The sequence below is a fragment of the Octopus bimaculoides genome, chromosome 1 (genome assembly GCF_001194135.2).
Source record: "Octopus bimaculoides isolate UCB-OBI-ISO-001 chromosome 1, ASM119413v2, whole genome shotgun sequence".
Lineage (NCBI taxonomy): Eukaryota > Metazoa > Mollusca > Cephalopoda > Octopoda > Octopodidae > Octopus > Octopus bimaculoides.
The window spans coordinates 2,681,296-2,702,893 of record NC_068981.1 but is presented as its reverse complement, the minus strand read 5'-3'; the positions used below and the strand labels follow the sequence as shown (position 1 = coordinate 2,702,893).

The 21,598-nt window shown below is 35.3% G+C and overlaps 1 protein-coding gene across 1 annotated transcript in view; it reads right to left on the bottom strand.

Annotated features, from left to right (window-relative positions):
* The window catches only part of LOC106873415 (tetratricopeptide repeat protein 28), a gene marked incomplete at its 3' end in the record, with an annotated part of 155,172 nt that overhangs the window by 87,883 nt on the left and 45,691 nt on the right, over positions 1 to 21,598 (bottom strand). Inside the window, exons 2-3 of the mRNA XM_014920771.2 lie at positions 20,696 to 20,814; positions 5,905 to 6,165 (exon numbers count right to left, since the gene is read on the bottom strand). Coding sequence (XP_014776257.2) covers positions 5,905 to 6,165; positions 20,696 to 20,814 — 380 coding nt within the window. The remainder of the gene's footprint in view (positions 1 to 5,904; positions 6,166 to 20,695; positions 20,815 to 21,598) is intronic.

Below are 21,598 nucleotides of genomic sequence, written 5' to 3'. Positions count from 1 at the left end.
ACTGGCAACGATCTCGCTCGAAAGTCCTTAGACATGCCGCGGGCACAAGTGCCAGAAAGGCGATGCTGGGCACAGGTGCCATCACAAATTCGCTTTCACTTGCCCCAATAAGTCTTCGCAGGCTGAGTTTCATGTCCAATTTAACTCGATTTCGATTTCACTTGCCTCAACAGGTCTTCGCAAGTGGAGTTTAGTGTCCAATGAAGGAAGGTACGCCTAAGTGGACTGGCTGAGGCCTTAGATTTAGATCTCACTTGGCTTGCTGGGTTTTCTCACGCACAGCATTTGACAGAGTATCTACAGCTGGATGCCCTTCCTAAACGCCAACCACTCAGAGAGTGTAGTGGGTGCTTATACATGCCATTGGCATGAAGGACAGTCAGGCGGTACTGGCAACGGCCATGCTCAAGATGGTGCATTTTATGTGCCACCTGCACAAGAGCCAGTCCAGGGGCACTGGCAACGATCTCGCTCGAAAAATCCTACGAAGACCAGTCAGGTGGTACTGGCAACGACCACGCTCAAAATGGTGTATTTTATGTGTCACCCACACAAGAGCCAGTCTAGGGGCACTGGCAACGAACTCGCTCGACGATATTACTTGCTGGGTCTGGAAGGAAAAAACAATGCCATGACATTTGCAGGCCCTCTGAGACCAGTGAGTTTGATGCTGCTAATATTCTGTCTAAATTGTTGCTAGTAAATACTTAAAGGAAAGACATGATTAGGGAGGAGATTCTAAGAAAGAAGGACTAAACATAATGCTTAATGTTGGGTTGGAGGGATGGATATTACAAGGGAGAGGGAGAGATCTGTAATTGAGAGTGCCTGATCAAAGAAGATACAAGCCGAGCCAGCTCTAAGGAACAGAAGTCATTATAGTAATGATAGAAGAGTCGGTGAGAGAAGACAGCATACTTGGCTAGAGACCAGAACATTTTAGTGAGTGATCCAGGGAAGGGCCAATTAGTAGACTGGCTCTTCTGCAGATGCAGTCCAGGATGTTTGTTTGAATAGCAGCAGCACTGTTCCAGATGTGGGAACATTACTTCTCTGTGGACCTTACTTGAGCTTTGTAGAATATCAACAATTGTTGGAGGCCAGTCTTTAAGATGTTGTCCCAGCTATGTTAAGCTGTGCCTTCACCAAGAGTCATATCATTTGGATAAGACTGGACATTGTTGGACATAATGGCAAAGAGGTCATAGATTTACAAGAAGAAGAGAGTAGAGAATAAAACCAAACTTAGGGCAAACCAGACTGAGAGTGGAATGAAAGAATTCTGTCAAAAGATACCATGACAGTGCCATCAGATAGGAAGCTACTGATCCCCCAAAATGAGAAATTGGTGGAACTCATACAAGGTAGCATCAAAAAGTTCCCAGACCAGTTCTGTAGCATGCCAACATATGGCAGCATGTGGTTGCATGTGTAGTGAGAGCTAGCAGTGAGCTTCATGAGGGAGTGTGCAGAGTGTCATTGCTATGTTCACTTTGCAAGTTGTGAAATTTGTGTTTTTGTGATCATGTGTATGCTGTAGTCTGTGATTTTGTCATGGACAGGAAGTTGGAAGAAAGAGCCAAAGTGAAATTTTGCATGATACTTGGGAAGTCTGCTACAGAGATATTGAGCATGCTTTGGAAAACTTATGGTGACGAGGCAATGGGTCATATGCAATGTTTCAAGTGGCATGGGGGCTTCAAAGCATAAGAACATCCCTAGAAGATGAGCAATCTGGAATACCTGCAACAAGCGTCACCCCTGGAAATGTGGAGAAAATTCATTGTGCATGAGGATCATCAAATGACAATCAACAACATTGTTGATGTTGTTGGTCTGTCGAAGGAGTCTGTGCAGGCAATCCTAACATCTGAATTGAACATGTGGTGTGTGTGTGCCAAGTTTGTCCTCCACCTGCTGATCACTGAGCAGAAAGAACATCACATCAAAGTGTGTCAAGATCTCTGTTAGCGTGCTGCTGCTGCTGCTGACCTGTCCTTCATGTTGGGGCCCATTACTGGTGGCGAGAGTTGAGTCTGCAGGCAGGACTCTGAGATACAGCAGCAGTTGTCACAATGGAAGAGCCCTTCATGACCAAAGAAGGCACAGCAGAACCACAGCTCAATCAAGAGTATGTTTGTTGATTTTTTCAGCAACCATGGTATTGTGCATCGAGAATTCATCCCCCAGGGTCAGACTGTCAATCCAGAGTTCTACTGTGAGGTTTTGAAGTGTTTGAGGAAGGATATTTGGTGAAAGTGACTGAATCTGTGGAGCATGAAGAGTTGGATTCTTCAATGACGACAATGCACTATCACCGAGCTCTCCTCACATGAGAGTTTCTTGCCAAAAACAACATGGTATTGCTTCCACCAGATTTAGCACCTGCAGACTTCCATCGCTTCCTCAAAATGGAAATGCAGCTCAAAGATCACCGTTTTAACACCATTGTTGAGATCAAGAGTGAATCGCTGAAGGCCCTCGACTCACTCGCATAAAACGACTTCTAGGCTAGATTCCAAAAGTGGCAGGAACACTGGAACAAGTGTATTGATGTGCAAAGTGATTCTCTAAAGCAAAAGCTTACTGGAGAGTGATATATGAGAATGGGTCTCAGTGGATTTGGTTCAACAGAAGCCATACGAGCGGTGAGCTGGCAGAAACGTTAGCACGCTGGGCGAAATGCTTAGCGGTATTTCGTCTGCCGCTATGTTCTGAGTTCAAATTCCGCTGAGGTCGACTTTGCCTTTCATCCTTTCGGGGTCGATAAATTAAGTACCAGTTACGCACTGGGGTCGATGTAATCGACTTAATCCCTTTGTCTGTCCTTGTTTGTCCCCTCTATGTTTAGCCCGCTGTGGGCAATGAAGAAATAAGAAGCCATACGAGCAGTCATTAAGGAGTAAGAGATTAACAGTGTTAGAGAATATTGTTAATGGCTATCTCCACTACTTTAAAGATGTTAAAAGTGAGAGCAATACAATGATAGTTGGCAGAGTAGTGAGGTGGCCTTTCTTGGGAATAGGTCACACAAAGCATACTCCCAAATGTCAGGTTATAGCTCTATAGAGAGTGAGAAATTATAGAATTTAGTGAGTAGAGGGGCAAATTCTAGGGCTCAATGTTTGTGTTTAATAGAAAGGACATTGTCAAGGCTACTGATCTTGGTGATTTCAACCTGGCTCCTTTACATTCATACATGCATATATACATGCATACATACATACACACATACATACATACATACAGACATGCACTTAGCATGTGCATACATGAGGTGGGGAACCTGGTGGGGCTGAAAGAACAGATTTTGAGCCATTATTATTTGTTGAGAAGTAGAGGAGAACCTCTACGAAGTTAGCGGAAATTCTTTTGCTGGAGATCAAAAGGCTCAACTGAAGTTTGGGAGGTGGGAAAGTTTGAGAGCCATGCAATATATGAAGATACCCTTTGCAGACTGGATAGCAGTCTTACACGAGTTGCACTTCTGGGTGGAATGCCACCCAGTTTGAGGAAACTGGTGACTTTCTCTAGGCACTGTGAATGTTGTGTTTTGACTGGATAGCTGCAGTACAGTTATGAGGGAACTACTTGGGGCACTTGGGATACTGAGTTTTTGTTGTATGTAGGATGTGGAAGGGACATAGCTAAAAGAATGTATTCACTCATCTGTCTAACTGTTTCTGATGGGTTAAGAGAGAAGCAGACATGCTGCCAAGAGTAATTGCAATAGAACTGAGAGAGTTCTGATCAGTTGGTTGACCTGTGGTGTAACGGGGTCTGTGTAAACCAGGGGTTCTCAACCATTTTTTTTATTTATGGACCTCTTTTAATTATTATTTTATTCTGATGGATCCCCACAGTTATTTGATGTTTAAAATCTAGTTTTATAGAAATTTCTTTCAAATTCCTATTTTGTTTTCCACACCTTAACTTGTGTAGGTTGAACTATGTAGAATGTTAGAGAAAGAAACCCAGCTGTTTCTTGTAATATATTTCCCAATACATACATCTAAAGTAAAATTTTTTTTAGGGGCCCTTAAATTACTGTTGTGGATCCCCAGTTTACTATTTTGTTTGTGTGGACCCTCAAAAATTTCATATGGACTCCGGTTGAGAACCACTGGTGTAGACTGTGATCGTGTGTTGGGAAGTTGCAATGATGCAGTGCTCAGATGACCAAATATATAGAGGCAAGCTGTGGTTTCATAGAGGTGAGGTTCTGATGTGAAAAAGAGATTAAGGGTGTTTGGGTGTCTGTGTGTCAGTCAAGAATGTGAGCAGAGGACGAAACAAAATGGTGTAAAGATTTTAGAATAGACAAGGATTTGGCTTCTGCCCTGGCAGCATTGGCATACGATGAGTGCAAGAGGCATGAGGGATTGTGAATGTTGCATCAGCGTAATAACCGTTCTTGTTTCTGTCAGTCAGTTTAATAGCCTTTCTAATTTTACATTAATCTATCTCTCCAATTTAGGAATTATTTGAGGCTTATAAATGTTTACTTTATGTAAACTTTGGATCAACAGTGATAGAGATTCTGTTTAGGATTAGACATAAAGAGTCAAGTTAATTATACTTTCTATCTATCAGAATATATTCAATTAAAATATCCAATTTAAAATATATCGCTTCATTGTCTTTTTTTTTTTATGATTTAAAAATAATAAAATTGAAGTTTTTAAAGAAAGACAGCAAAATAATCTGTAAAATGATAACAAGTAACAGAAAGAAACCTCTGTGTGCGCATGTGCATGCTTGTTTTGAGATCATGTAATGGTTGTAAACCAGCACTATCGTGCTAGAGGCAATGTCATTCATTTCCAGTCTTCTGAGAAAAATATGTCTGGCCAAGGGGAAATATCACTACTTGGAAACAGGTGAGGGTTACACCTCAATAGACTCCATCTGACCCATGCAAGCATGGAAAAGTGGCTGTTAAAATGACGATGATGATGATGATGATACAGTGTTTGGACACAAAGACAGCCAACTCCAAGTTGTTGAGTGATAAGGGATTAAAGTAGTTATTTATTTTATAAGAAAGTAATAGGAAGTGTAACCAACAGGAAATATAGAAGTATCTCAAATAGAATGACAGTAAATCAATTCTTGAAGAGCTTATAATTACAACCATGCAACTGGCAATGTTGAGTAGCCTAGGCCTAAAAACTATATATGGATTGCTGTTATGCTTCATATCAAAACGGTAGATTATATGAGCTAGATGACCTATTCTGTGTTGGGGGTCAAGTTATTGTTACTCTAATAATAGGAATTCGAAGTAGTTGAAAAAAGGTTGCAGATTGATGACAACCATTTCATAAAGATATATTAGATTTTCCTATAAAATGTAACATGATATTAAGACATGATATTGAATATGAATGAACCCCCTCCTCCACCAGAAGAAAAGGAAAAATAATAGTTATTAGAGACACTGATTATTGATTAAAATAGACGACATGAGATCAACAAATTGCAGACAATGATAGATAACTTGGTTGGATGAAAGAAAACAATTTGTTACAGTTAGATATATTACAGATCTAATGATTACCATTCAAATTAATCCCAATTTTACAAACTGTATTATTTCAATAGTATTAAAATTGAGAATAAAACCAATAATACTGATGAAAGGTAATTTCATATTTTTTAAAAATATTTTAACGTTTTTAAACATTATAAATTAGAATGTGTAAAACTAACGATATTAATTGACCTGTTTTATGTGTAGAGTTATAAATCATAATTGCAACATTACAATAATTATTGCACAGATAAATTCAAATTTTCAGTGTACATGTTTAAAAATGTCATTATTATTATTAACAACAAAACTATCATTTAAAAGTTCTACAACAGTCAACAAAATATTTTCAAAATATGACATCTACTTACCAATGCCAAATGGGGATTGAGAAATCTGGCTTTTTGAGCATCAGCCAAGCTTTCAGCATGTTTATGTAGATTAGCAAATATTGCAGATCTATATACAAAAAGAAGGGGATTTTGAGAATCCATGGCAATTGCTTCAGTATAAAGTCCAACTGCATGATTAAAATTTCCCTTAGATATAGCCTCATTGCTTTCTTGAAGTAAAAGTTCCACTTCACTGTTGTTGGTGGCAGAAGAAATACAATGAGGATCAGGACTCTCCACCTTATAAAAGGAATAAAAAAAAAAGAAGAATGACTTAGAGGAATAATGATATTATTTTTTGCTTAATGGTTGGCAGTATAACTTTTAACCAATAATAAATGTCAGTATTTCAATTTATAAAGCTACTTCTCATTTACCTCTTAAAAAAATTTTTATTGTGCCTCTATTATATAATAAAAAAATGGTCATTTACTGAAATGGATCTGGTAATGGCGTATATTAAGAGAGAGATAGAATTACTTAAGTATTTTATGACCTGTCACCTATTTTCAAACCTTGGTCCAAGTATTCTAATGTAACTAAAGTGGGTAAATGGAAAATATTACACTTTAAGACACTTTAGAAATAATTATACCAATAAATCAATAAAAATACTGATAAAAAATGAACAGCAGCTTATACTTCAAGTGAATAGAAATATAAGAGGACAAGCCTAGCCAGCCGAACTGAATATATTTTACTGTGGAGATCTAATAAGATAGAAACATGTTTAATACTTTTCACCAGTTGGCTTTAAAGAAAAGATCCACTCCAAATATCTTTATTTCAAAACATTTGGAGTAAATCATTGAATGCATGTCTCCTAATTGTTTTTAGATTTTAATAAACACTAGAGGAAGACTTTATTTTCTAATTGCAAGTAACCCTTCAGATAATTGAAATTTCTCAATTCACATATGTGAGACTGCCATGTGCGTGCATCTGTGTAGGTAAGTGTGTATATGTGTGTGTGATCTAAGAATCCATAAGCCAGGAAAAACAGCACTAGTATATTTGTCAATAGAGTGGATAACTCTTTATATTATACAGTATTATAGATCCATTTCAACCAATTTTACCAACCGGTTTCACATAGAAATTAAGTAACAACTTAAGAACAGTGCTCATCAGAGAGGCTGGCTTGGAAAGTATGTGTGTATTTATATAAAGCAATTAAGAATATGAAGATTGGGAAAGCCCCAGGTTCATAAGAAATGACCTCTGAAATGCTTAAAATATTTGACAAAGTTGGATATGGCCTTGTCACCAGTAAATTTAATCAGGTTGGACAGGAAGGTATCATATTCAATGACTGGTATAGCAGCATCATAGTCAACAGTTACAAAGGTAAAGGAGGTGCCTTAGAAATAATTACAGAGGTATCAAATTACTGGACCAAATTATGAAAGTCACTGAAAGAGTCCATAGCCCAATTAATTAAGGAGAGAATTAACCTAGATGAGATGCAGTTTGGTTTTGCATCAGGAAAAGCACTACCGATGCTCTCTTTATAGTTTGCCAATTACAGGACAAGTATTTAGCAAAAAGCATTTGTTAACCTGGAAAAAAAACCTTTGAAAGGGTGCCTTTCTCCATCATCTGATGATTGATATGGAATCTAGGAGTAAAGGAATGGCTAGTGAAAGCCGTTCAAGCCATGTACAGGAATGCTGTCAGCAAAGTGAGAGTTAATAAGGTATACAGTAATGAATTTAGTACACAAGTAGGAGTACATCAGGGTTCAGTTATCAGTCCCCTCTAATTTATCATGGTCCTCCAGGAAAACTCTAAGACTGGCTGCCCTCGAGAACTCTTCTATGCTGATGACCTTATTCTAATATTAGAATTAGAAATGAAATTCCAGGTGTGAAAGTAAAATGTGGAATCAAAGAGTCTTGAAGTTAAATTAGCAAATACCAAACATCTAGTTAGCAGAGAAACAGACAGGACACTAATCCCTTCAGTTAAATGGCTGTTCTATATGTAGACATGTTGTAGGTAGAGATTTTTAACCTTCATGTGACTCCACAGGAAGGTTAACAAAATAAAATTTGTTTCTGACAGATGAGTAAGAGCAATAAATAATAACAGCACATAATAAGACTTGAGTGGAGGTTGCATGAGATCAGCCAGGGCTGAGGAGTAGAGGCCATTGTGGAAGCAGTAGAAAAGACAAAATGGAAATATAGCATGTGTGATTTGCAGTTGTTGGAGAAATGTCAACTGCATTGACATCTGAAGACCTGTGAAGGCTATGAGCACAACCCCTTTCTCAAGGTCAGTCCAATAAAAAAAAACATGAATTGAGCTGAAATCTTAGATATATTTATAAGCAACACGTAAATCTATGCATAACATTCTGAGAAAGTGTTTTACTTTTAACAGGGTAAATCATGAAAGTAAAGCAGGAAATATATTACAATATTTTGTCATGACTGTCAATAACTCCTCTTAAATATTAAACTACCAGTTTGAATATTGTAGTTCCAAGCAGTGAGTTGACAGAACTGTTAGTATGCCAGGCAAAATGCTTGGCAGCAACTCTCAGTAACTTTCATAAACCTGGTCCAGCAGTCTGATACCTCTGTGGTTGTTTCTATCTAAGACATCACCTTTACCCATGTAGCAGCTAAGTATAATACTACTATACCAGTCACTGGGAATGGCACCTTCCTGAATAACCTGATTAACTATACAGGTGACTAAGCTTTTTCCTACACCAGTGGAAATTTTAATCTTGGCAGTGATTCCTGATGGCCCAGGGGCTTTCCCTGTTTTCATGTCCTTAACTGCCTTATCTGTATATGCTGCTATGAACTTTGATGGCTGGTCCCTCAATTGGTTCAATATCTGGTAGACTCTTCTTCTCCCATTCATTTCCAACATTTAGTAACTTTTCATAGTGACACTTCCACGCATTTTTCTTCTCCGAGTCATTAAGTGCAAGCATATCATTATCCATTCGCACAGAAAAAGTTTTATGTGCAATAAAGCATGTAATATAGGCCCAACTTGGTTATTTTTTGAGACATTAATTTTTTTGGAAAAAAGTGTATTTGAATCCAGTTGGTGACCAGAAAATAAACAGAAATAGGATGCCTGATAACAATCAGATATCAAACCAATCAAAATGTAGTATAGGTAAATATCAATACACACTTTAGACATGAAGCTAATAATTTGGAAAATTATAGTTTTGTTAAGAACACAAACATTTAGATATTTATCAATATTTCAGGTCCTACAGAGCAGTGAGTAGCAGAATTGATAGAGCACTAGATAAAATATCGTGCAGGATTTAGTAATTCCCTTTACCTTCTAAGTGCAAGGACAGAGGATGCCAATATTAAGTCAATAACTTCTTAATGGTAGTGTGAGGAGTTAGAAATTATGGGTTAGTGTTCAACGTGCTGTAAAACTTAAGGAATGAGGCACCTTTAGCTTTTGATAAAGAATATCTCTAGAGACTGAATGAACAGTTTCAGTTTAACAGTCTTAGAAGGCAGTTAGACAAGGAGAAGGACAACTGAGAACCATTATTGCCAATGAAGAGGTGAAGGTTAAGGGAGACAACCTTGACAGTAAATCAGGTGGGAAGAGAATTCAGGGACCACAGACTGTTTTCATCTTGAAGAGAGTGTATGGGAAAACTGGTGAGTGCTCTTCTAGATGGAGTACCTGCACCGTAGCTTGTGGGGTCTACATCTTCATTTATTACTATTTTGAAGTATTGATATTTTATAGCTACTTACCCTTTTCATCACCAACCACTTCACAGATAAAACACTGAGTGTTTTATCATGAACAGTAAATGAAGGAAATTAAGAGCAAGCACAAAGAACGAGGTAAATATGATGGGATACATGTGAAATGTCAATCCAATAAAACATGGTGTTTTATTGGATTTCATATAGAAATAATGAAATAGGAGAGATAACTACATTGGTATACACACATATAAGTGCATAGAACACACATACATGCTTACACACAAACGTGTGCAAAAGTATTGTGCTGTTGCAGATTTAGTCAACCCACACCAGTATGAGAAAATACATATTAAACTAAATTCATCAACTAAGTATGGTTTACAGGTGAGTTGGTAGATGGACAGGTATTGTAGAAAACCATAAATAAATTTGAGTTGACAAGTAGTAAAAAACTTATTAAAAGTATATCCTTTTGTCACCAAAGTCATTGTTAGGTATAATTGCATACAATTCAGTGAATTATTCATTATTAAAATATGACAAGCATAAAGGAAACAGTATTTCTCAAGTGAAGAAGAAAATTACAGTAAATTTGAAACTAGCTGATTCATTGACTGAATGCATTCATTCGAATGTTGACTACAATGACATATTTATTTGAATCTTGAAGAGGTGGCCGTAAGACACTGATGTACTGTATTTACAAATAAAAGTCATCAAAGCAAGGAATTATAGGTGAAAAAGTCACTTAAGTTTATATTGATAGTTATCTATTACTGAAACTTCTGTTGATAGTGTTCCTGTAATTTTTTTAAACTACATATGAATATACAATTAACATGTATGACTGAACAAATTTTGTTACCAAACATAGAGCCGTCCTAACTATTCTCAATTAGATCATAATAAAGTTACATAATTGTTTTAGTAAAAAAAAACTAGCAGAAATACCATTCTCCGTGCAGTTTTCTGCTAGTATATGTTGAAGTGATAAATTGTAATGTGGAAACAAATAGTGCAGTATGTGTATTGTATTGCAATCAATATCATCATCATCATCCAGTGTTTTAAATCTGTTTTTTTCCCCCGTTAACGGGGGTGGCCGGATCTACTTCAATGCCATAGCAACCACCCTCACACCATCTTGCCCAGTTTTGGGTATCCTCCTTTTTCAAACCAACCCTCCCAATCTCTTCCTCCACCTTTTTCTCGGTCTACCTCGCTTTCATGCTCCATTTACCTCAAATGCAATCACCTTCCTCAGAACATGCTCTTCATCCCTCCTCAACACATGCCTATACCAACCATTCCACTGATTCCTCCAACCCCAGCACTCCCATCAAATCTTCCATCCTCCTCTTATCAAACAACTTAATATGTTAAATGAAATCAATATATTACTTAATAAACACAAAGCTGACAATTCAGGTACAGAAACTAACCCAAGGCTTTCATTATTCAAAGGACCATGATTTTCACATTTGTGTATAACCAAATAAAACTTGAAATAAAGAAATTCAATGTAATTCTTATAATAAATAGATATAATGTAAAAAATTCTCACAAATACTCTCAAATTATCTCAATGGAAACCTTTGTAATCCCTTGATTTTAAAGAAAATAATTGGAGAGAGAGAGCACATTGCAAAGAAAGAAACCGAGGCTAAGAGTGAGAGAGGAAATGTTATAAGGATAGACAAAGAGAAAGACTAGTCATAGTAGGGGCAGGACACAAAGAAATGGAAAGAGAGAAAGAAGAGAGTAAGGCATTAAAAAATACTATAAAGAGGATGAGTGAAAGAAGAAAAGTTATAAGGTTAGAGAGAGTGAAAGAGAGAGAGAGGAGTAGAGGAGCTAAACAGAAAGAAAAACTTTGTAATCATGTATTTATAATGAAAACAAATCAACAGAGGCAGTTGAGAGAGTGTGTTGCAAGGAAAAAACTGTGGATAAGAGTAAAAGAAGCAAAGAAAGATTATAAGGATAGAGAAAGACAAAGGAATAGAAGCAATAAACAAAAAAAAATGGAGAGAGAAGGGAGTAAGACATTAAAAAAATGTTATCTCACAGAGTAAGATTTTATCTTGTAGAAAACTGAATCATTTAGCTGAAATTCTCAATAATATAACAATTTTAAAAACCACATTTTGATAAAAATATGTGAAAATTAGAATTTTCAAGAATTTTCTACACAGTGTAGACTTTAATAATTGCTTTCTTTTAGTAAAAAGTTACTCTTTTACTGCAGAAATCAGATATAACCACTCAAAGTTTCATTACTCTTAACTGCAGAAAGCAGTTTTACATAGCAATCTATCTTTTATTGAGGAATGTCATGTTTGAAACTAATTTCTGTTGAGGTATGTCAGGTTTACTGAGGCAATGTGACTTTCTGCAAATACCAATTCTATTTTTGGTAGATATTTAACATCATTACTGGAATAACGATGAAATTTAATTTTGCAATGAAGGGGTTAATAAGCAAATTTGTTCAAACAGTTCTCTATTTAAAAGATGAGGAATTATGTACATTTACATTATTTACATTCGGTGGATGTTTGTCCTCATCTTGTTTGTTGTTAACACAACATTTTGGCTGATATACCCTCCAGCCTTCATCAGGTGTCTTGGGGAAATTTTGAACATGGGTTCTCATTGCTAAGGTATTTTTCGATGTTATTATTATCATTATTATTATTATTCAGGTCACTGTTTGGAATCAAACTCAGAATCTTGGGGTTAGTAGCCTGCGCTCTTAACCACTACACCATATGCCCATGGACTACTAACTCCAAGATTCAGAGTTTGATTCCAAGCAGTGACTTGAAGAAAAATAATAATAATAATAATAATAATAATAATAATAATAATAATAATAATAATAATAATATCAAAAAATACTTTAGGAATGAGAATCCAGGTTTGAAATTTCCCCAAGACACCTGATGAAGGCTGGAGGGTATATCAGCCGAAACGTTGTGTTAACAACAAATGAGATGAGGACAAATATCCGTCAAATGTAAATAATGCAAATTTGCTCATTATAGTATAGATCGTTGACAATATAATTTTTAAAAAGACTGGAGATTATTTTTAATTAAGGCAAATACTAAATCAAATAAGCTAAATTTAATTATATTGGTAAGAAAATTCATGTGTTTTGTTTTGTATGTAAGAAATTTGACATGAACAGAATTCCTCAGGACTTATCTTTGTTTCCATCAAACATTATATAAGCTATATAATCAATTAATAGTGCCTAGAATTCCTAAGGTTTTTTTCAATCTTTTCTTTAAAGCTACATTTTCTTAATATTGCTAATCTGATTGAGAGAGATTACCAGGGGTACATTCTGGGTATTAAATACAAATGAAGTGGGTTTCACATATATAATATAGTGAGTTTAAAAATTTGGATTAACTAAGATCATTCCCACAGTCTGTAGACAAAAAGTACTTCTAAGGGTGATTAAAATCCAAAAATCAACAATCAAGGGAGATAACTACAATAAGACCAGTCAACTGAACTTTCTAGAAAATATACACAATACAGACATGAGATGATTTTTGTCTTCAAAGCCTACAGGTGGAAGCAACCTACATGCTTTGGTCTTATATTTCCTCAATGAAGCATCACCTTCTCTCCACTCACCTTCTCTTCTATTTGCCATGTTATTCTGCAATATTAATTAAAGGCAGAATCCATAATTACATACCATCACTGTTTCTGTACTGTTACTCATCCCCACCCCTTCTTCCCACAGCCACATACTATTGACTCACTCATACCATTTCCACTCCTATTTATCATCAACCATCGACACTTCTATTAATCTCCCTTAATCCATCACTCTCTACTCTCTTGCAACCTTCATCTACCCTTCTTGATTCATTTGTCATCACCCTTTCTTCTAATCACATTCTTGAACATGTTACCTAATGAATACAACTATATCAGAGTAGTAAAAATTCTTTAGATTTACATGATACACGACCATCTCACTAATGCCAGTTTTACAATAAAACATATCCACAGTGGCAGACTGGCCAGGTTGCTAGCTTACCCAATGACAAGTAGGCCTCTGCACCATTAGAGTCCATATATGGGGGCCCATCTCCTCAAGTTTGAGAATTTTCTATTCACTCCTGGAAGAATGCTTTAGTTATTTCAGCCTGGCTGTGTTTGTAGACAGTTCAAAAGAATACTTTTAACAAGCAAAAATAAATAAATGATAGCATTGTAGTTGTGGGTGGGCCCCCTTGTAGTTGTGGGTGGGCCCCCTTGTAGTTGTGGGTGGGCCCCCTTGTAGTTACAGGTGGGGCCCCTTGTTGCAGATGAGCTCCCTTAGTCTCCTGGCAACCAATATTTTTAGACCCAGTCTGCCACTCCATATCCATAGCAAATGAATGGAGAGGTAGCAACTTTTCCAGTGCTGGTATCATGATAAAATGCAGCAAGTATGTTTTTGCAGAATAATTTATGAAAGAAGGGCATTCAGCCATGCCAAATATGAAACATATGAGCTAGACATGATTTTCCAACCCATCTAAGAGGGTAGTAACTACAAATAAGAACTGAATTGGACCCAAGCCAGCATAGAAAGCAGATAGATGATGATGATATGAATGCAGTAACACTGATTATGAATATCAACAATATGACTAAAAGAATATATCTCTGAGGTATGTTCCATACACTAACTTTGTTGAGAACATCTAATAAGTATATTCTACTCAGTTGGCAAGTCCTGCATGTTAAATTTATTTTTGATATTATTTTTGACAAGCATTATATCATCTGTAAAGTCTAGGTGGTGGTGGTAGTAGTAGTAGTAGTAGTAGTAGTAGTAGTAGTAGTAGTAGTAGTAGTAGCAATAATAATAATAATAATAATAATAATAATAATAATAATAATAATAATGGGTTTCAAATTTTGGCACAAAGCCAGCAATTTTGTGGAAAGGAGCAAGTCAATTACATCAACCCCAGTGCTCAACTGGTACTTATTGTATCGACCTCAGAAGGCAAATTTGACCTCAGTGGAACTTGAACTCATATCAGAATGATGGATGAAATGCTCCTAAGCATTTTGCCAGGCATGGTAACGATTCTGCAAGCTTGCTGCCTTGATAATACCGATAATAAACTTCCCCGTGCTTCTGTGCATTGAATGGAGTTTCTATCAGTTTCTATCAACCAAATCCACTTACAAGGCTTTAATTGACCTGAGATTACAGTAGAAGACACTTGCTCAAGGTGCCATACAGTGAGACTGAACCAAAAACTACAAGAAATATAAAGAAGTATGAATCAATATGGGGTGTATTTGGATAATGGAGAAAAATAAAAGCAGGAAATTGATTTCAAAATTACAGGACACAAAATGATTAACAAATGTTTAGAGCAGCAAGGCGAAATTGTTAATCACAAAATGAAATGTCCTGCCTAATCTTTATTATTATTATTATTGTTGTTGTTGTTGTTGATGCTCAGTGAGAGAAGATCCTTAGACTGCTGCAAGGAAGGGAAGAAGTTATGTTAATCCTGAGACCTTGCCTAAATACTTGCAACAAAATATACTTGGCCAAAGGCACCCAAGGGTGACAGATTAAGTCAACCAACCAAGAACAAGAAAGGTTCTTCCACTTGGCTTCCATACAATTTCCACCTACAAAAGTGTTCACTCATAGGGTCTTAATCAACTAAAAGATATGAGAGAATACAGTTACCAGGTGTCATACAATGAGATTGAATTCAAAACCAAAAACCAAACAGTTGTAAAGCAAACCTCTTATCCACATAGCCATACTTGTAAAAGCTGGAAACCCATCAACAAAATACAGGAAATGTAAAAAGTAAACTCATTTAGAAGCAAGAGATTCAGTGACATTTTAGTTGTAAGATGGAATGAGTTCAATCCAACAAATGTGAAGTATGCTTCAATAACTCACAGCAAACACAAGGAGAGGTGACAGAAACCGATTGTTTCGAAAAGAATGCAGAGAAATGATCAGAGTTCCACCACCAAAGAAAAACAAGCCTGGGGTGGAAACATCCAGAAACAGGGAAAGAAGGCTCCAAAAGAAAATTTTTTCTCTTTCTTTCTTTACTCTGTATGTGTATGGGTTTGTGGTTAGGAGGTTCTGAATGTCATCATGTAATTCTGAGTCCAACCTCACAGTACAAACAAAATCTACTATAACTAATGTCTTATGAGTGGAATATTTGGAGATTTGGTAGATGAAAACTGTGCAGAAGAGAGAGAGAGAGAGAGAGAGAGAGAAAGAGAGTGTGTGTTTATTCTTACACTGGTCTAAAAAAACAGGTGTTGTTATATTGCATCTGCTTATGTCTTGTAATTTAGTGTAATTTCAATAAAGATTGATAAAATAGTACCAGACTGAAGTGCTGGAGTTAATACAATCAAAAGACTTTTGAAGGAAATGCTCCAGCATGACCAGTCCAATAAACATCAATGAATAAAAAGAAGTGTGTTTAAGTATGTGTGGAGGGATTAACTATAATAAAAATTTCTTTCTCACAATGAGACAGTTCTACCTATTTAAAAAGTAAGAGATTTAGTCAAGCTAATGATTCTGAATACACTACCTTCTTACATCAACCATAGAGAGATGAAAGGTAAAGTTGACCGTTGCAGGATTTGAATACTGAATATAGCAAGTGAAAACTAAAAGGTGTAAGTCATTTTCCACCTGCGTGTCACAAAATAATACAGGTGTCTCAATATAATTTATCTGAGGTCAGAATATTTTTCACATGAGCAGATTAACATTCATTACCTATTGTGATCATTCATGCTTACTTTCACAATCTGATTACATTACATTCAACAGCTATATGATAATTAATTCATAAAAATTACATGTCTGAAGTGTTGTTTCCTCTTTTAGTGTCACCATTCTTAAAAGGCCGAAAAACACTGATTTTCTTAGGTACCTTACTATTTGTGGCACTTGTGAAAAGTAAGTTAATAAACAAAAATTCAAAATAGAGATTAGGGTTTTCATTGGAGAGGAAGAGAAAAATTTAAAAAAAAAACAACAAAAAACCCCCCATCTCAGTCCTTTCAGAAATTATTCTCAAAGCCTGTCAAACAACAAGCAGAGATGGTCTAATAAAAATAAAAGAAATATAATAGGAAAGTATTTTATGAGAAAATTCGATAATGGCATGTTGTAGAAAATTTTGATCACATAAAATAAAAAGAAATACAACATAAATTTTCATTGCTAAATGAAAATTGAGCGGAATACCCATTTTAAATATCTCCATAAATCTAAGATTCAGAAAATATAATGATTGAACAAAAATACTTTTTTGTTTTATACCTTAGCCATGAGGTGAAAAAGGTACAAAGTTTTTTTTTTATTTGCCCTTTCTTTTAATTCAAAGCTAAATCAAGTGTAATGATTATTAATGATAAGAACGATAAATAGACATAAAATACTATGGCAGTTTTCACAGAAATTTTATATTTCAAGTATATTTGCTTTGAAGTATACAATAACTGCTGTGAAACAAGTACGAAATTTATTGGTGGGGCTGCTTGATAAGGAATTTCAACAGAAATAGTCATTGCAAAAAATAAGTAGGTAAGTCAGTATAGAAGAACGGTGCAAAACCAGGCATTAAATGATGATGATGACAAATTGGGTTGGATGGATTTTGTGGTTGTAAATATTATGCTAAACAAGTCTGAAGCAGATAATATCTACAAAACTAACATTCTAAATAAATTTTCCCAAGTATTTTTCTGTGTAGAATAAACAAAAAAAAGGGGGGGGGGATTTTAAAATGAGTTAAATTTGGTTTTTTTAATAAAAAAAAATCAACAATGTTACATCTGTCAAAGAAACAGCTTTCAGTAAAAACTGTACTCAAAAAGGTATAAAGCTGAACTAGCCAACAATTCAAATGTTCAACAAATGGCTCAAATTTTCCCTCTGACTCATAAGGAATGTTTGTTATCTCAGTTGTAGGTGAGCAAAACATATAAATAGTTAGATAGCTGTCGAATAAGAAACAAAAGTAATTGGAACAGCAACCTGATAATAGCATTAAAGCCTCAATAACCATTTGATGATTTCAGTTAAGTATTGTTTGAGAACAAAAGGTTATGACATAAGTCAATAAAATGTCCATAAAATCAACCATTTCCACTTCCTTATAAAATAGTGGGCTGTTTTGTATTAGCCCAGATAAGTCATCATTCATTTTTGTACTTAGTTTTCAAGATTTGGGATTAACTCTTTTGTTACAGTTTCAGAGGGTTAAATGTTAACAAATTGACTAATAATAAGTACCAGTCAATCACTAAGGTTGATTAGATCAACTATACCTTTCCACTAAACTTTGAATGCCTGTGCCTATATTAGAAACCATTTATTAATTAATACTGAAAGACAAGCATATGATAGAAACAGTAAATACCACAACAAATACTATCTCCTCTTGGGATAAAAAGAAAAGTACCAATCCAGAGCAGTGGCTTTGCAAAACTCTCAGAATATCAAATTGGATGCCTTATAGTATTTATTCCAGCTCCTTGTGTTCTCAATTTAAATTCTCTCACCATGGTTTATTTGGATGTAGACTTAATCTGTCACCTGTTTTAACATCACCACCTGCTTCAACACCACCCACCTGCTTCTTGGTTGTCATTAGTAGAGTGCACTCAGTTGCAGGCATTTGGGACAAGTCACCAGTTTAAAATTCTGCCCCCCTTCCTACCAGTCTCAAACACCCTCGAAAGGGTCATAAGCACTCTCTTCTCTCCTGACTAAAAGATTACAAAAAAATATTTCATCCATTCCATCCTTCTACATTCTAGATTTGTTCTATGTCAAGGTTGACTTTCATTGTTCCAAGGTGAAAAATATATAAACAAATAAAAAATAATATAATTTTCTACTACAGGCACAGGGCCTGAAATTTGGTGGAGGGGATAGTCAATTATATTGGTCCCAGTGCTGAACTGGGTTCCATGTAATTGACTAGCCCTAAAAGAATGAAAGGCAAAACTGACCTCATCTCAGCAGAATTCAAACTCAGAATGTCGAGATAAATGAAATGCTACTAAACATTTGTCTGGCATGCTAACAATTTTACCAGAAAATAATAAGAGTGTTTCAAATTTTGACATAAGGTCAGGAATTTTATTAAGGGAAGTGGTTAGTTGATTATATCGACCTCAATACTTCACTAGTACTTTATGTTATCAACTCCAAAAGGATGAAAGGCAAAGCTGTTCGTGGCAGGATTTGAACTCAGACAATATGCTGCTAACCTTTTTTTCCAATGCACTAACAATTCTTCCATCTTCATCATCATCATCATCATCAACATCCATCTTCCATGCTGGCATGAGTTGGACAGTTTGACAGAAGCTGGCAAGCCAGAGAGCTGCACCAGGTTCCACTGTCTGCTTTGGCATGGTTTCTACAGCTGGATGCCTTTTCTAACACCAACATTTTACAGAGTGTACTGGATGCTTTTTATGTGACACCAGCACCAGAGGGGTTACCAAGTAACTTGCAAGACAAAAACCTCTCAGCTTGGAGAGAGTGTGGAACAGAGAGAAGTGGGTTTGTACCAGGTAAGAGGTTAGAGTATAATAGAGAGATAAAGTTATGTGTCTTACTATAGAGGAGATACTGAGCTACCCCATTGAAAACCAACAAAGGAGCCTTTATGTAGCCACTTGGCCTGCTGGAAATAAGTAGACAAATCTTCAAATCCTTCATTCAATTTTAAAAAATGTAAAAATGCATTCAGTAATGTAGTCATAGATACATTGTTTCACAAATAAGTTGTACTTTGCCTTTCACATCCTTTTGGAATTGATAAAATAAGTACCAGTCACATACCGATGTCAATGTAATCAACTTCCCCCATCCCCTCCGAAACCTGCAGGCCCTGTGCCAAACTTTGAAACCATTATTTACATAGATGTCCTATTTCTCATGGCAGTTGCAAAGACTAGTAACTTCACCTTCAGTTTTAGCCTAGATAAAGAACATTATACATGTTCACACATTTCATGACAAAGAGGAAACTAAGTGTAAATGAGTGGCTGAAGAGTGCTGCTCAACCAATTGATAAATATAGAATTAATACCAGGTTCATGTAAATACTCACAAAAATAGCTTTTCTATTTATTGTCTGTTGTTTTTAAGATAATTCAAAACTGGAGGATGGGGTGGAGGGTATCTATCTACAGGGTATCTGGTCCTAATTGCAAAATTCATAGTAAAAGTTTGATAATGAAATTGCATTGCAAAAAGGATTAATCAAGATGTTGGTTAATGTCAAACATAACAAACTAGTTATCTAGATATCATCTGTGCATGACATAAAAAGAATGCCATTAGTAGATGTGAGAGTGAGAGAAAACTGAGGTGTTTCAAGTGCAAATGGTTAATTGTTACAATTACAACTGAATGACATTTGGAAGGTTAGCGAGAACTTATATAATTACATGTTTCTACAACTGGAAAAAAAAAGGACTGAACACTATGCAGAGGATATAAGCTAGGCCATGGGCAGCATAAGTTTTGAATTTGTATAAACAATGATCAGTACTAAAAGGTAAAAATAACTCAGGAATTAAATATATAACTACAAAGTGTGGGAGTGTTTAAAACTACCTTTCTTAACACAACAATAATTTGTTGTTTTTTTTTATATACTAATTAACTTATCAATAAATACATTCTCAGTGATTATAAAATTGTAATCATTAAGCCTGTCTTAATCCTAATACAAAATTCCAAACAGAAAATTCAAATCAGAATATAAGATATAATAAATCTTTCATAATTACAATTCCTTCCAACTAAAATTCACTACAATTTCAATCTCTGGGAACATCAATGTTAATTGTGCTTTACTAGCTATTTGTTATTATTAAGCAGTGCATATTACAGTACTACAACTGACTACACACTCAAAAAGAAAGTAAGTATAATACTTTGGTAAGACACACTGTGCATTACTGTTGTTAAGTGCTACTATTGAGCCAAGTCAACAATTTAACTGTACCTTAATCTTTAAAGACTGCGTTTTTCTTAGAGCTTTTGATGTTTTAGGCAATCTAAATCCATATGTTCGGGTTAAAGATTTCCCGAGAGACTTTTTTCTGTCCTGTAAAGTATTCTTGCCTGCATACAATAAAAAATACATATATATTGGATTAAGAATTTTTCCTTCAGACAGCTAAGTTCTAATATACTGTGGGAATGTTTCATGAAGTCTGGAACATTTGTTTGGTATGCATCTTTTGATATTACACACACACACACACACACACACACACACACACACGCACACACACGCACACACACATCCATCTGTACATCATACTATTGCAAAAAAGGCAAATTAACTGTAATATATATAAAATAAATTTGACATTTCAACATAAAACTACCACTAAAAATATACTCTCGTACATATTAGTCATCCTTCATATCTGATATAGACAGGTTCAATCCTATTTAATAAGGAGGCTGGTTCTGCATCAATATTTTATAATACATCCCTTAAAGTTGTTTAAGATAAAAGTAACAGAAAACATTTTATCTTCCCTATCACCAATTTTTTTTTTACCAGACTTCTATATTTATCCATGCATTTGAATAAGTACAAATATACCTTCAAATACTAATAAAAATTATATATACATGTAATAATAAAAATAAAATGTATCTGCTTATAAGATGTAGTAATTAGTAAAAAGAGATAAGGAGAGAGAAAAATAGATAGATAATCATGAAAACACACCCTAATTAAAAATGCTTGTAAAACACCAACATGAGAATATTGATGATATATTTAAATAAAAACAGAATTTCTTCCTGAGATCAAAGCAATAGAAAATGATAAATAAGACGTTGCAGTGCAGATAACTCATTTTCACATTGAGAGAGAGAGACAGAGACAGAG